We start from the raw sequence: 15603 nt of genomic DNA, 5'->3' as shown, positions 1-15603 counted from the left end.
AAATAAACGTGATGAATTTGTTATATAACATTGAAAATGACTCATTCTAATAAGTCAACTTTAAACATGCATTTCAACTCACCTCCCCACATTATACCAAAATAAATAAATTTAGTTCATGAAATCATTTCTGTTAAGGTGGCCTAATGGTGAGCTCATCCACTCCACAGTTCTGTGGTCGTGAGTTTGAATCCATGCAGGCTCCACCCTTCCCGTGTGGTGTTTGCATGCTTGCATGGGTGTACTCTGGTTTCATTGCATAGACCAAAAACGTGCACGGTAGGTTAGCTAGAAACTCGAGTCTAAATTGACAGTAGGTGTGAATGGTTGAGAGGATAAGCAATAATGTACAGAGAATGGATGCATAAATTCAATAAAAATAAAAATAATTTTATTTAGGAATGAAGATATTTTACAGTAAGATTTTGACTTTTTTGTTCAGTTTTAGTTTTTAGCTATTGGAGAAATGATTGTATCACATCCAGTTTAAATAATCAAAAGTCCTTGAAGAAAAATAAATAAACAGCCCTGCTCTAACGGTTATTCATATTAAATGCAGTGTTAACATATTTATGATCAATAATTTACCATTCTAGTTCAAATTTCAAGTGTAATCAAGAAATTTTTACCATAACCTACATCTCCCTAACCTTGCTCTCGCAAGATGAATTCTTGTGGTATTTGTGAGTTCACAAACTCCGGAGAATACATCTTGTACCACTCCCTCTGGTAACTCACCGTTTCCTTGATGAATGTTGAACAGCGAGAGACGCTTCGTGCATTTCTAGCTGGTAAGATGTTCGTGCTTTTCTCCCCTTCGGCACGAACGAAGACGAAATTTTGGTCCATTGGTTAAAACAAACGTGTAGAATGTCGCATTGTCCAATCAACTCGAATTATTGTACAGAATATCCCGCCTTTTCCCGACCAAATTACTGTGGAGAGTTACCAGATCTGGCTATTGCCAGGCATCTCCCATAATATATGACAATTTTTCACGACTAGCGCCTGTCATCTTATCAAAATATCAACAAAATGTGAAAATGTTGTTGCTGTGACTTTCAGCTTGTCCTAAGGGTTGAAGTTGTTTGGCACATTTTTTACACTGGATGCTCTTCCTGACGCACCAGTTATTTATTTATTTTTTTAAATCAGAGCTTCAGAATCTACTGTAGCTGGGTTTTAGGTCACTGGCCGAGAATCAAAACAGCACCATCTGCACGGTAAACAGAGGCATATACTGTACCACAAAATTACCAACAGATTGTCCTTACTAGAATGCTCAAAAAAAATGTTGATCCCGTTTCAACCGCAACTTACATTGTGTTTTAAATGTCAGAATCTTGAGTCAGTAAGTCTGACTCCCCCAGATGCACCAAGAAAATGACACACAAGACAATTTCGTGTAATAGGTCTTCAAATATTTATCTATATATATACACATATATTTATATATTTAGAATATGCTCATCACTTGGTTTGTTCACACATACATATATACAAAAATAGCATGACCTTTCAAACTCAGTCCAAACTGGGTCAATTAGATCCAACACCATCCACGAGATGTCATTTATGCATAGCTCAAGTTTATCGAGACAAAAATACTTTCTTGCCTGTTTCAATGCACACACAAAAATTCTATCACACTCTCAGACATGGGGCGAGAAAAAAAAAAAAAAGATTATTCATATAAAAAGGTTTCATCGTGGAAATGAATGTATGTGGAAGGAGAAAGTAAACACAGAACGGTCTTGTGCAGTGGTGATGTAAGAGGCGCAATGAGGAGGAAACAGAATAACATCACAAGGAGAAGTTGCATTTATAAACAAAGATTCCCTTTCTTGTAAACAAGAGTGAAATGTTAAGACATCGCCGCAGCAGGCTCGAAAGGCAAAAAGTACAAGAATAAAAATGAGGACCTATTGCATGTAATCTGTTATTGCTCTCTGCCGATGAAACAGATGATTGGCTTGACGTGAAGTAAAATGGCGGTTGGGGCGAGCGGGACGCGCCGTGACTGCTATTCCAACCATGCTAATGGACGAAGTAAAAGTGCGGCAAAGAAGTGAGGGAATGTAAAATTATATAGCTGCATGAAAGGAGGGAGCCGTTTGGTCGCCTTTTCGAGAGCAGACAGGAGGATCGGGACGGACCGTCTGAGGGTTCCAAAAAAAAAAGGCTCAGATTCAGTAGAATCACAAATTGATGCTGTTAACTGCGTCGTGAGAGGTTGCATGTAGTGCGCTGGCCTGCAGACGATTTCCAATAAATAAAAGCGATATCAACATTCCACTGTGGATAAAAAGTGAATTTCACCTCCGCACAGTCAAGCGTCATTGTGGCATGCAGTCATTGGCTCGTCCTCACATTCGTTTATTTGAGGCGAGCTGAAAGCCTGGAGGAGAATTTTTGGCTTTTTAGCCAAGCTAGCAGCTTAAAAAAAAAAAAAAAAAAAATGAACGTCAGGCAAAGAAAACAGATGGGAAAAATAAAGTGTCTATTGCAGCCACGACTTGTCACAAACATTCCTCTATGTAAATATATATATCAGGCTATTGAGTCATTTGTTTCTCTCCATGGGAGGAGGAGCAGCTTTTCTTGCTGAGATGGTTGCGAGGTTACACCTCGCAACCATCTCTCACCTGTCCACACGCACGCACACTCATCCCGCGGCGTAGCTGCTCAAGAACGAGTAAAACATGGGCAGCTTCATGCGCTGCTGGTCCCGCCGGCACCAGGCCATGACGGTGCCCTCGCTGTTGGCCGTGTACAGGTGGTGGCCGTCGCACGAATACGTCAGGCTGAGGCACACAGACACAAGATGCTCGTCAAAGGAAGATTCCCGTCAAGTGCAAATCCCGTCCCGAAATGCTTACCTGATGATGGGTTTGCACGACTTGGGAAAGGTGATCTCTCTCACTGGTTTCAAGTCCCACGTGCTCCAAAGTCTAGAAGACAGATTTGAGGAAGGTGAGTATCGGTGGACACTACCCACTTACAAACTAGTTACATTCTAAGCTGTTTACATATTAAAATGAGGGCCAAAACATCTCTAATGAAAATTAACCTGCACTATAAAACTAGCCACCAGAGGGTGCTAAAACTGCACAAATCAACCCGACTTTTTTTTTAAACAGATGTGTAGCTTTTAAAAATTATAAAATGTTGACGACGATATTGTGGTAGTTTTGATATCACAATATCACAACATTGCTGTTATTGTTACATCCCTACAAAAAACTAGGGCTTGGTTAAAAAAAATAATCAATATTGAATCAAATTTCCTTTTCGAGCCTGATATCGAGTCATAAAACCAGGAATAGATTATTTTAATATCTCTTAAAATAAAATTTGAATCCCTAGATGATCATAGTGGACATGAAATATTTGTGTGTCTAAACCAATAAAATGCAGAATTTGGATGATGTCATCACTTCTGGTTCATGATTGGATCCTAGCTAACCAATCACAATCGCAAGTTGATTTGCATGATGTTCATGTTAAAAATGTTACATATAAGAGTCAAAATCAGTTAAAAAAAAAAAAAAAAAAAAAAAAAAAAAAAAAAAGGCCAAGCAGAAAAAACGCGGGACTGAAGGCGTTATTAAAGGCTTTTTTTTTTTTTTTTGTATCTTGCTATTTTAAATGTATGAACAACCCGACTTATTGCACTTTAAGACAATTCAGGATATTTTTAATTTTTTATTATACAATTATTGAATTAGAATTATGAAAATATTTTCATCTGATTATAACACGCGTTACTTTCATTAATAAATAAAATTATTTAATGAGTTACTGCTTCCGCAAAATGTATTTTGGAATTTTTTTGTAATGTCCTTGACATTTAAGAAGAATTTATGTTCCACAATTAATCAATATCGGACTGAAACGAATCAGAAAAAAAATAAATAATCAAAATTGAATGGAACTGAACTCTTGTGAATCAAAATCAAATTAGAATCGATACTCCGCCCTCTGAAATACTCTCTCACCTGACAACGCCATTTTCCAGCCCGCCAGCAATGACGTTGACCGATACGCCCTCCGGCTGATTGGAGAAGGCGACGGAGCAAATTATCTCTCGGCAGTGCACGTGACCGATGAGGTCTCCGTTAACGGTCCACAGCCGCAGGTCGCTACCTCCGCCCACTGCACACAAGCAAGCAGAGTCAACACTATGCTTAAGGCAACAAAAATAAGCGAACGTAACGAATGAATGTATGAATGTATAGAACAAAAAACAAAACACCATTATAAACTGAGGAGCATTAGAAGCCTCACCTGAGTCGCAAACTGTAGCGATGTCGCCTGTGGTCTCGCTGGCCGAAACTGCCGTCACTGGGCTTTTGTGGCCGGTGAGGCTTTGCACATAACAGAGCCTGGAAACGAACATACCGAAACATGATGTTAATTCGCAAGCGCATACGAAGAGGTGAGCCTAAACCTGGATCGGCACCACGCTGACCTGTTGAGGTCCCAGAGGATGCAGGTGCCGTCTGTACTGACGCTGATGAGGATGCTGTAAGGTTTGCACACAAACAAGCTGGTGACTTCACCTGTGTGTCCATACAGGTGAACCTGAGACTCCACCTCCATCTCCGACTGCGGCAGAGACACGTTAGAGATAATCAAAGTTCACATCGGGAATATTACGTATACCATGCTTTTTAATAGCCAATCATAGAGGAAAAAACATTAAATTATTGCAACAATATTAAACGGAAATCAACCCACCAAAAAATGTTGACAAAAATATGTTATATGCAGCCCCACTGGTCTAAATATAACATTCTTCATGGTTATAATAATGCGTTAGTGGAATATGAGTGAAGCAGTAAAATCCAGCAAATTTTATCAATATCAGAAGGCGGCCATTTTGCCACTAGCTGTCAATTGAAAACGACATCACAGTTACTCAGGTCTCAGATAACAACCAATCACAGCTCAGCTTCAGAAAACAGGAGCGCTGTGATTGGTCGTTGCCTGAGCCCCGAGCAACTGTGATGTCATCTTCAGTTGACAGCAAGTGGCAAAATGGCCGCCCCCTGAGATGGATAAAAACTGCTGGATTTTGCTGCATAACTCATATTCCACAAATGTAATATTCATCAGAATGTCGTGTTTAGACTAGTGAGGTCACATATAACGTATTATTGTCAAGAAATATTTAAGGTTGACTTCCGCTTTAACTGATTCAAACCCAAAAACGTATAATTACTTTTTTTTTTACTTTGTCCTTCAATCCAAAAAACATAATTATACTTTTTTTTTATTTTTTTTATGTTTTTTTTATATGCTAGAGCATACAGAAGGCTTTCATACAGCTTCTGACATGAAGAGGTCGCTTAAAACAATGGTAGTTATTACAAAAAACAGCCAGCAGGTGGCAGCAGAGTATAAGAGACCAACCAGGGTTGCAACAAGCTCTTTTTGCCAGTGTTTTCAACAGGTTTGTGAATAATGATGAAACTTGGCTATATTCTAATGCTAATTGCTGCAAAATGGAAACATAAAAATATATTTTTTTCTGATGAAAGAAGAGACTAATCTTTCTTTTGGTAGGTTCCATGTTTTTATAGCAATAGAACAATAATCTGTGGGCCTTGCAAAATCAGTCAAATGCCAGTAAAACAGCCGGAAGCGAAGGGGGTTGCTTCAGTGAAAATGGCTTCGAGTGAATGAATTAAAGGACTCTAATGTCAATGCTCTGCGGGCCAGATTTAAAAAAGGAAGGGGCCGCATTTGTCCCCAGGGCCACACTTTGCCCACCGATGGTTTGGCTGGTCTTAAAATAACAAATCAAAGAGAGGGGGAACAAGAATCCCTGTTTGAACCCTTTAAGCCCACTGTGGAAATGTGTTTTAAGGGCAACTGTGATGTGACTAATGAGGCCGAGCGTATGATCGCTGCACGGCTCTGAAGAGAACGATGAGGAGGAAGGGGGGTGGGGGCTGCGATATTGTAATGTGGAGGCGGAGGGCTTCGAGGGGGACGTCGCCATGGATACCCACCGTGGCGCTAGTGAAGCGGTTGCTGTAGGCGGTGATGACTCCACACTTGCTTCCCGTAAATAGCTGGCAGCCATCGGGCACCCAAGCGCAGCTGGTCACCTGGAGGAGACGCACGGGGCCGTGAGATGGACGAAATGTGCCGCCTGATTGGACGATGCAACTGCTAGCTAATGGTCACCTGATGCAGCGGGGAGCACTGGATGAAGTTTATGGGCGGCTCGCTCTGTTTGCTCTTCAGCCTCAGTATGTTATCTGCGTAGCCCCAACTCAAAATGGCCGACCACTGGATGTCTGTGCTGTGCATGCTTCGAACACCTGCGCAGTGCACAAGGCGCGGAAATCAGCCGGATGACGGGATGATGATCCCTGCCGCGGGCCGGCCGTGCGTCTGCCTACCTTGCTCCTTGCTGTAAATCATCAGGAGGCAGAACTTGCGCGACAAGCCGCAGATAGCTCGCGTGGGCAGAGCCAGCAGCGATCCGAAACGCTCGCCATGAGGCTGGCTGAAGCACACCACCGGATCGGGAGCACTGGGAGACCCCACGTACTCGCCCCACTTCAGACCTTTGATCCATGGCAGTGGGCTCTGTGGGAGAGACAGAGGTTGTTGCTCAGTAAAGCAAACTTCCATCCTTTTAAACATATAAAGAATTGACAGCTTTGTTTACAAATTCTAACAAAAATTGCAGGGAGCTTCCAGGGTCATCAGCATGTGTTAAACCAAATAAAAAAAAAGCAAGTAAATAGTTCCCTAAAGTTTTCCACTGTAAATAAAGTTTTCCAAATTTCACCATAATTTCTTAATTTATTTATTTTTAAATAAAAAGGGTAGGGAGTTCCCAGTGGCAGCATAATTTTTTTTTAGCTATCAAACGATTACATTTCAGATTAATAATCAGATTAATCACATTTTAGAATTTTTACAATTAATCACTTAATTAAAAAACAACAACCATGTTTTGCCCCCCAAATTTGAACAGCACCTGTTACGTGTCAATTCTTTCGACATTTAAAGGGATACTTCACTTACTTAGTCCATTATAACAATACAAAGTTAATATTCTGTCTATAATTTGACACTTTCAGAATTTTTCACGTACAATTAGTACCTTTAAAAACACATTTTACAACTTGCTGTCGACTGAAAATGACATCACAAGGGCTCAGGTAAACAATCACAGCTCACCTGTTTACGAGGTTTGGTCATGTGACATTCACAAGCTGAGCTGTGATTGGTTACCTAAGCCCTTGTGATGTCATTTTCAGTCGACAGCAAGTTGCAAAATGTGTTTTTAAAGGTACTAATTGTACATTAAAAATAATGAAAATCTAAAATTTATTATAGGCAAAATATTAATGTTTGACTGCCAAAAATGGCTAAATATGTAAAGTATCCCTTTAATGTTATGAGGACGACTTCAAAATTATTTGATCCACTGCACTCTCATCCTCCTCTTTTTCTGCTCATTACTTGCATAATTTAAAATGAGAAAAAAAAAAAAGTAGTTTGACATGAACAAATATTCAGATTGTCATATGCAAACCTTTATTAAATAACATAACCATCCACTGTCATCTGTGGTCAAAATTAATAGTGTGATTATTAATCTGCGTCATGATTAATGTGATAATTGTTTGTGATTAATCAATAACTTAATGCTTTAACTTTGACAGCAATTTTGTTTTGTGTTATAAAGTGGAAATTTTAATAAATCCATAAATGAGAAGTATCCTGTATCTCACTGAGCAACAAATGCATGCGCATGTAGCTCATTTTGGGTTTTCGTCAGGGTTGGTAAAAGGTTTCAAATGATCTTCCCAGATAGTAAAAAATTGAATATGTTCGAAATGTCTTTGCAAAAAGTAAAAACTGTCTGTGAAACATCTTACAAATCCTGATGAAAACCCCAAATTTCGCTACGTACGCAAGAATTCACCAGCCTCAGATTCGTAAAAAGGCCTATGCCAATATTTGGCATTTTTATAAATATCGGCGCCGACATTTGCAAATACTTTTACCGGACAGATGATCTCCTTGGCCTGCTCTCTGGTTTCTCTAAAGGCGAGCTGAACCAGGAGACCCATGGCGGCCGGGAGCTCGCCCTCCATCATGAGTTTGGGGCCAGCCCTGCTGATGTGAGAGGCGTTAAAAAGCTGTCTGGGAGTCTGTCCGTACGTCTTGATCATGGTTTCCAGTGCCCTTCGCTGGACTGGGTCTTCTACCGCCGAAACGTCCATTCCAAAATACGTCTACGGAGGTTCATAAAAACTTGATGTGAGCATCAGTTCTGATATCTTGGATTAAATGTGACGAGGCATTCTTACAGCTGGGTGGAAGACGTTGATTGCCTGGACCGCAGCTTTTCCTTTCTGCTTGAGTCCAAACACCAGATCGATCCACTGACACAGCGTCTGGGAAACCTGATCCGACTCCAGCGCCTGACGGTGAATCAGGATGAAGAGACGCGGGTCGTTCCGGGCCCAGGGAGGCAAATTCACGTGGTTTACCCTCTCGCTGTTCTGACGAACGCCAAAATCAAAACCTGTTGAGAAAAAAAACGGCAAGAAAGACATTGAGGAGAGAACTTCAGCAGCTTTTAAAAGTGAGCGTAAACCTAACGACCTTCTCTGTTGACCAGGAATTCCGGCAGATAAAAGAACTCCGGGATAAGCTCCTTCACATCCGTCATGGACTCGTAGGACGAGAGCCGCCACGTGGTGTTCATGGAGTGAAACGTCCGGTCCGGGATATCAAAGCTCTGATCTGATTAAGGACCAAAGACAATCTAATTACAAACCCGATTCACTGATTGGAACGGCGTCCTTTCATGACCTTCGACACCATCGCATGCTGAATACATTTGCAGCCGCATAAAGGCATCTCTGAGGATCACAGGAGAGATCGGATGAATGAAAAACATAATTACACGAGAAAGGAAAAGATGCAATAAAGGACAAATATAAAAGACAAAATAACCTTTCATGGTCGCGGTTGCGCACAGCTGGATGCGGGCGCTAAAAGCATCACTGGTGAGATTCCATCAATGCAGCTATTAACTCTTTGACCGCCAAAAACGTTTAATAGCATTTAGTAAAATCACGATGTATGCCGCCATACACGTTAAATAACGTCAACTACTTTTTAAAAAATTTTTAATATATAAGTGGTCAGTGCAACATCCAAGTGCAGCAGAGCCCGGGTCAATGAGTTGTGAAATCAAAAACACCCGCTAACTATGGCCAGCAGATGGCAGCATTGTATCTCTTTTCAATGGGTTGCCGGTGTATGGAATTACTCAACTCAAGTTTATTTAACCTCGCAGTGGTAGCTGCTCGGGCCCTAACTAGAGCTGCGAATTACAATGAAACATGACTTTCAAATGGTGATTACTAAAGAACAGAATAAGGTAGAAACATACTTTTTTTTTCTAATGAAAGAATGGAATGTGATCTTTCATGTGGTACCCATGTTGTATATGTAGCAAAAGAACACAATATTCTGTTTGCTTCGAAAAATGCTCGAAATCCGCTGGCATTGGGGGTTGTTTTTTGATAACGTGTGGCAGTAAAAGAGTTAAAGAACTGTGAACACTTACGGAGCCCGTTTCAACTACACATGCTGTAAAAGAGTGAAATCCTTGGTGACAAGGGCTAAAAGCAGCGACTCACCCTGGTAAGCCAGAAACATCTTGGTAAAAGGCGGCATTCGGACCAAGAAGTGCAACACAGTGCCGCTGTTGGAGTAGTGAGAGCCGTAGTGGTAAGGCTGAACGGGAGGCATGGGGTCGTCCTCCCGGATGCCCTTCCTGTACTCCTCTTCCAAATACTACAAGGAAAACACACGCACAGTTTTTTTTTTATTTTTTATGTTAAATCAAAAACTGTGTTTAACACAGGATAGGTCTTACTCTGAAATTGTCCACATAGCGATCTTCTTTTTCTTTGGACTGGACGGCAATGGGCTTGCTCAAATTCCTGAATAGCAGCAACACATAAGTGTTCATCACAAAATTAATTTCATATTATTTTTTTTTTTGAATGAGCATGTATCAGTTACAAATGACACACAAGAAAATTGTAAAAGATTGTAATGAGTCATGGCATCAAATCTACTAACTAAAGGGTCAGCAACATTTACTGTCAAAACGGCCATTTCAGGCCAAATAACAGAAAATCAGTCTGGAACCGCAAAACATTTGAAGATTGTGATGAAGGAAACAGAATGTTAGTGTCAGTCTAATTTACTAATTAGAGCTGCACAAAAATAGGAGAGAAACATCTAATACGTAAACATTAATTTTTGTCTAGTTGAGTTGAGTACATTTCCTCTTCCATTTTTTGGGATTTTTTTTTGTAATTTTTCAGACCTTTTGGTTTTCATACATTTTAGTCTTTTTTGCCTTTATGTCAAATTTCTGATATTTTTGACAATTTTATGGTCATATTATTGTCATTGTCACTGCCTCTCCTTCCTTTTTCCAACATTTTTGGCAATTCTGTGGACATTTTATGGTAATTCTTGGGATTTTTTCTTTTGTTTTTGAACACTTTAGGGTTTCCTATACTGCCTTTTTTTAAAAAATAAAAAATTCAGACTTTTTATTGACAATTTTGTGGCCATTTTCTATTTTTTTGTTTTGTTTTTGGGAATTTTATAGTTACTTTACAGTTACTTAGTTATTTTAATGTTTTCAATTCTGCGTTTTTTTTTTGTTTTTTTTTATTCAATTTTCTGACATTTTTGGAAATTTCATGTACATTTTATGGTAATTTTTGCTTTCCCTCTTCCTTTTTGGGCATTTTCAGGTAATTTTAAAAACTTTTTCATCTATCTTTCATTTCTTTTTCTGACAACTTAAAAATGTGGACTGGCATTTTTTTTTAATGTTTAATTCATTTTAAAATCTAAATCATTAGTTCATTTAAAGAATATTTTTTCTAAAAAATAAACATGTAAAAAAATATTTTCTACTAATTGGGATGCTCAAGAGAGAGAGACTAAAGAGCCACAGATTGCAGACCCGTCCTAACTAAATTCCCAACATTGGATACACCTGAATTGAAAACAGCTATGAATGATATACGTCTCCATAATATGTCACCTTCGATATTAATGTTTTATTGAAATATTCTTACCTTTTAAATTCTGATTTTTATGTTCTACTTTTGTATTCCAAAGGCGCTGAAAACTGTTGGTCAACACCACCAAGAGAAGCAATTTCCTTTCCAGGAGCTTTGCACTGAATTCTCAACAACAATCAAAGCAGCAGAAGCTCAAGAGAGGTTTCTAAATATTCTATGACTACACACGGGGAATTGTAAACTAAACAAGAACAAAGGCTACCATTGTTAAATATTCATTTATTCAAAAAGTTGAATCTTGGAACTATTCAGCTTATAATGTATTCTTTTATGACAAGTTTTAGATATTTTGTGTTTCGACAATATTTTAAAAGTTTAATGTTTCCCTAAGTTATTTACAAAGGATGAGAGGTCATGATAAAGAATGTGGAAAACATTTCTAAATAAAACTGTCACAGTTTGTTCAGTTTTCACAGAGTATTAAAAAAGTACAGATTCTATAGCGGCATAAAAAAAAGTTAATAGGGCTTTCATGCAAAAAAAAAAAAAAAAAAAGGAAAAACATATGCATTAAATACCATATAATGAGAAATCCTGACCTCTACCCAAGTTCACTGACCTGTAGATGTTGGAGTCCTGCAGGTCCAGCGTCTCACTGGTGTAGTCTCGCAGGATGAACGGGAACACGGGGTACTGCATGAGGTCGTTGAAGGAGCGGCCGGCGTGCTTGTTGAGATGTGTGAGATACTCAAAGTTGGAGATCTGCCCCGAGCCCCACAGCTGCGTGAGTGCCGTAATATTGCCGTGCTCCAGCAGGTTGGGCAAGTCCGACGTGAGGATGTTGTGGTACACGTCGTCCCGGAACTTTGGAGAGGAAAAAATCCAAACAGCAAAGTGACATCAATGTCTACATGCTTACCCTGAGAAAACCCACACAAGCAAATCCTGAATTTCACAAATGGAGGCAGACGTGCTAACCACCAGTCCGTCATGGCTGCCCACTAATAAAATATTTAGTTCCTTGAGGACCACAGTCTTGACACGCTGGATGCAAGACCAATTTTACCCCTGAGTGGTTTAATCACTCTCTCTATTAAAACTATCCACCAATGGAGCAAGCACTTTTCCAGTGTATGTAAATAGTCCAATAATGATGTTAGAACTTGGTCTTGTACTTGCACAGCTGATTTTGTGGTAGTTTTGCAGCTCTAAAGTTGATCTTTTTATAAGGCAAAAGATGAACATTGGCTTAAAGCAGGGGTGTCCAAACTACGGCCCGGGGGCCATTTCCGGTCCGCCATCCATTTTTTAGTGGCCCGTGACATATGCTGAAAATGGCATTTGACTCAGCTCAAATAAAATAAAAACAAAAATGTTTGGAGATGGTCAAAGTAAGAAGGGAGGGTGTTGAAAAAAAGGCGCTATTAAAGTTCATTTTAGTTAACTAAAACTAATGATAAAACTAAAATTCAAAACAACAATTTTGTTAACAAAATAAAATAAAAATGAAGATGCTTTTTTAAAAAAAAAAGAAAACTAACTGAAACTACATTTTATGTTTACAAAACTAACTAAAATAAAACTAACTATAATTCTAAGAAAAATGTCCTTCGTTTTAGTCTTTGGTAATTAATTTAATTTTAAATATGATTTTTAGTACATTTATTTTTATATAAACCGACATAATGATGTTGAGCCCGTGGTGTTTTTTAAATATTGCGCACCACTAATACACACTAAAAAAAACAACAAAAAAACAAAAAAACTAAAACTAACTAACTAAACTAAAACTAAGCATTTATTAAAGAACTAAAAATAATAAAAACTAATAAAAACAGAACTCAAAACAAAATAAAAACTAAAATGAAAAAATCCCAAACTATAATATCCCTACTACCATATTAAAAATAAATTGGTTTATATACTGTAGCATTTTTCTAAATATTCAAAAGCACAAACAAATTATTTGTACAATTTTTAGGACTAAACACAATTTCTCTTCATAACATTATGTGGCCCTTGCGTGCTTCTGATTTTCTGTATGTGGCCCTCAAATGAAAAAGTTTGGACACCCCTGGCTTAAAGTGAACTGGAAATAAAGATTCTAACCCCCTCTAAAATCACTTGTACTACACTTTTTTTTTTTTTTTTTAACATATGCATTTTCATTGTATTCACAAAAATCAGCACGTGTGTGACCAATGTACATAAATGTTTACTTGACAAGTTGACTACCAGTCCAAAATGTGTCCAAATGAGTTCAAATTCATTGTGACAGAGCACTAGGATGTTTTCATCACATTTAATGGGATAAGTTTCGACTTATAGCGTGGTAGAATGTAGCAACATTTTTTACCTTGTTGTTATCAAAGGCTAAGAGCAGCGTTCGCCCGTTGGTGAGGAATATCTCCACAGCGTTGTCTCTCAGCTGCCACCATCGCTTGTGCACCTCTTTGATCTCCTCATACGTCCAAGAGAAAGACGGCGCTTCTGTCTCACCGTGAAGGCTCTGTTCAACAGTGTCGGGACAGTTACTTCCAAAATATCTTTTGAAAGTATTTTTTTTCCCCCACATCACTGTCTCTGAATTCCAATGTGTTCGCACTGCTGTCTTACTTTTGAGTTCAATTTTACCTTCCACTTCAAGCAATTAATGCATGACAAAGCATGACATTCAACTGTAAAACATTGATGGCCATGAAAAATACAGCAATGCCAAAACAAAAGATTCATTCATTTTGTGAAAGTTTAAGGAAAAAATAAGTAGTGCTGTCAAAGTTAAAGCATTAACTCATTGATTAATCACAAAGAAAATATCGCATTAATCATGTATTAACACAGATTAATCACACTATTAATTTTGTCCACAAATTGTCTTTTGCCTTGACAGCGGACGACTACGTTAAATTATCACAGGTTGTGTTTGAGCAATAAACATAACTACATGCACTAAATTAAAGCATTTAATGTTACGTATGACATTCAAAATATTTGTTCATGTCAAACTACTAGGGTCATTTTTCTTTTCATTTTAAATTGTGCATGTAATTAACTGATTAAAAAAGGAGGAGGATGAGCGTGTGCAGTGGATCAAAAAATGTTGAAGACGTCCTCATAACAATAAATGTCAAATGAATTAAGACAAGGTGTTCTTTAAATTTGGCGAAGAAAAAATGCTGATAAAAAGCCTTTTTTATTTTTTATTGATTAATTGTGATTAATCTGATTAAAAAAATGTCATCATTCGACTGCTCTAATATTGAGAAATATAGGTCTTTCTTTAAAACTAGCTGTCTTTTTTTTATTTTATTTTTTTTATTGCATCATCTCTGCTATGTTATGAACATCTCTACTGAAAATCCAGTGAATAATGTCTAAATCAGACAACTAGAAGGTGGGACTTAAACAAGTAGCCAGATCACAGCACAATGTGGAAAACAATAAAACAGGTGCATCAAAATAGATGATTTTAATAGTTCAACTCAAAGTCCACTCATATCATACGGTACCTAAATAAAGGCCAATATATTTCACAATAATAACTGGACCTAATTTCTATATTTTAAAATCTGTTTAATGTTCTCACATCTTGAGATGTTGAAGGGTGTTAGTAATAAATATGAACTATAAGAACAAAATTATGTTCTGTGATTAGATTTACTTTTGGGAGGTTTTCCACAATAATCAAATTTAGTGAGATGCACCAGTATGTGTTAGCAGTACACTTGTTACAGTACCCAAAAAGCAATACATGTCCGGAGAAAATAATGTGGCGTTACTACTTACCAACATTGCATGACTAAAATATCAATATAATATCCTAAATGACTGCATTATAGCAAAAAGCACCATCAACCGTCATTCTCTTACTTTTGAACTTGCAATTCCTAACACAGCTGGTATTGTCTGCACAGACGATGGCAACCCTCAGGCCTTACCTGGCCGTCGTGAGCGTCTGCAGCGTTGTCCTCCACAAAGTACATTCCAGACTTCCCTGTGAGACAGCACAAGGGCAGCAAGATTGATGCAACAGGCGAATGCCAACCGATGACTAACTTCGCCCCCCGTGTGTGAGCAGAGACCACACGCATTCTTGAGTGCACAGAAACACTTTGTCTTTACCTAGAAGCAGCTCCCCTGCTGTCTCTCTGGAGGGGGCCACACTCATGCAGCGCCTGGTAAACCTGGGAGAAATGAAAAGATGTTTCTTATCTGCACAGCATCTGAATAAAGCAGTGATGCGGCGTCTCGAAGCAAAACAGCTTGATTACATATTTAATTGTCCTCCTCAGGTCATCCTATTAAGATGAAAGAAAGAAAAACATACAGTACCTGATGGGTTCGCTAGTGGCTTTATCTTTCACAGTGGAGGAGAAAGACGAGTGCGTCTTATCCTCAAACAGGAACGACAGTGGCGGCTTCGCCGCGTCTAAATAAGGCAAGTGGGTCAGAATGAGATCCCCGAAAAACTAGGAAGAAATTCAACACACTTGAAACACTTATG

General features: G+C 38.6%; 1 protein-coding gene across 6 annotated transcripts in view; it reads right to left on the bottom strand.

Moving 5' to 3' along the window:
* Positions 1-1406: 1406 nt before the first annotated feature.
* Positions 1407-15603, bottom strand: part of lyst (lysosomal trafficking regulator) — a 56893-nt gene continuing 42696 nt past the window's right edge. For all 6 annotated transcript variants that reach the window (XM_077495094.1, XM_077495096.1, XM_077495095.1 and 3 more), the window contains 18 exons: positions 15432-15528; positions 15222-15283; positions 15038-15093; positions 13456-13608; positions 11719-11963; positions 9926-9992; positions 9687-9843; positions 8641-8781; positions 8343-8560; positions 8037-8267; positions 6414-6603; positions 6196-6332; positions 6018-6116; positions 4472-4608; positions 4288-4385; positions 3999-4155; positions 2880-2951; positions 1407-2804 (listed from right to left, as the gene is read on the bottom strand). In XM_077495094.1, coding sequence (XP_077351220.1) covers positions 2666-2804; positions 2880-2951; positions 3999-4155; positions 4288-4385; positions 4472-4608; positions 6018-6116; positions 6196-6332; positions 6414-6603; positions 8037-8267; positions 8343-8560; positions 8641-8781; positions 9687-9843; positions 9926-9992; positions 11719-11963; positions 13456-13608; positions 15038-15093; positions 15222-15283; positions 15432-15528 — 2456 coding nt within the window. In that variant the 3' untranslated portion in view covers positions 1407-2665. The remainder of the gene's footprint in view (positions 2805-2879; positions 2952-3998; positions 4156-4287; positions 4386-4471; positions 4609-6017; positions 6117-6195; positions 6333-6413; positions 6604-8036; positions 8268-8342; positions 8561-8640; positions 8782-9686; positions 9844-9925; positions 9993-11718; positions 11964-13455; positions 13609-15037; positions 15094-15221; positions 15284-15431; positions 15529-15603) is intronic.

This window comes from Festucalex cinctus, chromosome 14 (genome assembly GCF_051991245.1).
Source record: "Festucalex cinctus isolate MCC-2025b chromosome 14, RoL_Fcin_1.0, whole genome shotgun sequence".
Lineage (NCBI taxonomy): Eukaryota > Metazoa > Chordata > Actinopteri > Syngnathiformes > Syngnathidae > Festucalex > Festucalex cinctus.
The sequence above is the reverse complement of the archived record's forward strand: the minus strand, read 5'-3'. Positions and strand labels throughout refer to the sequence as shown.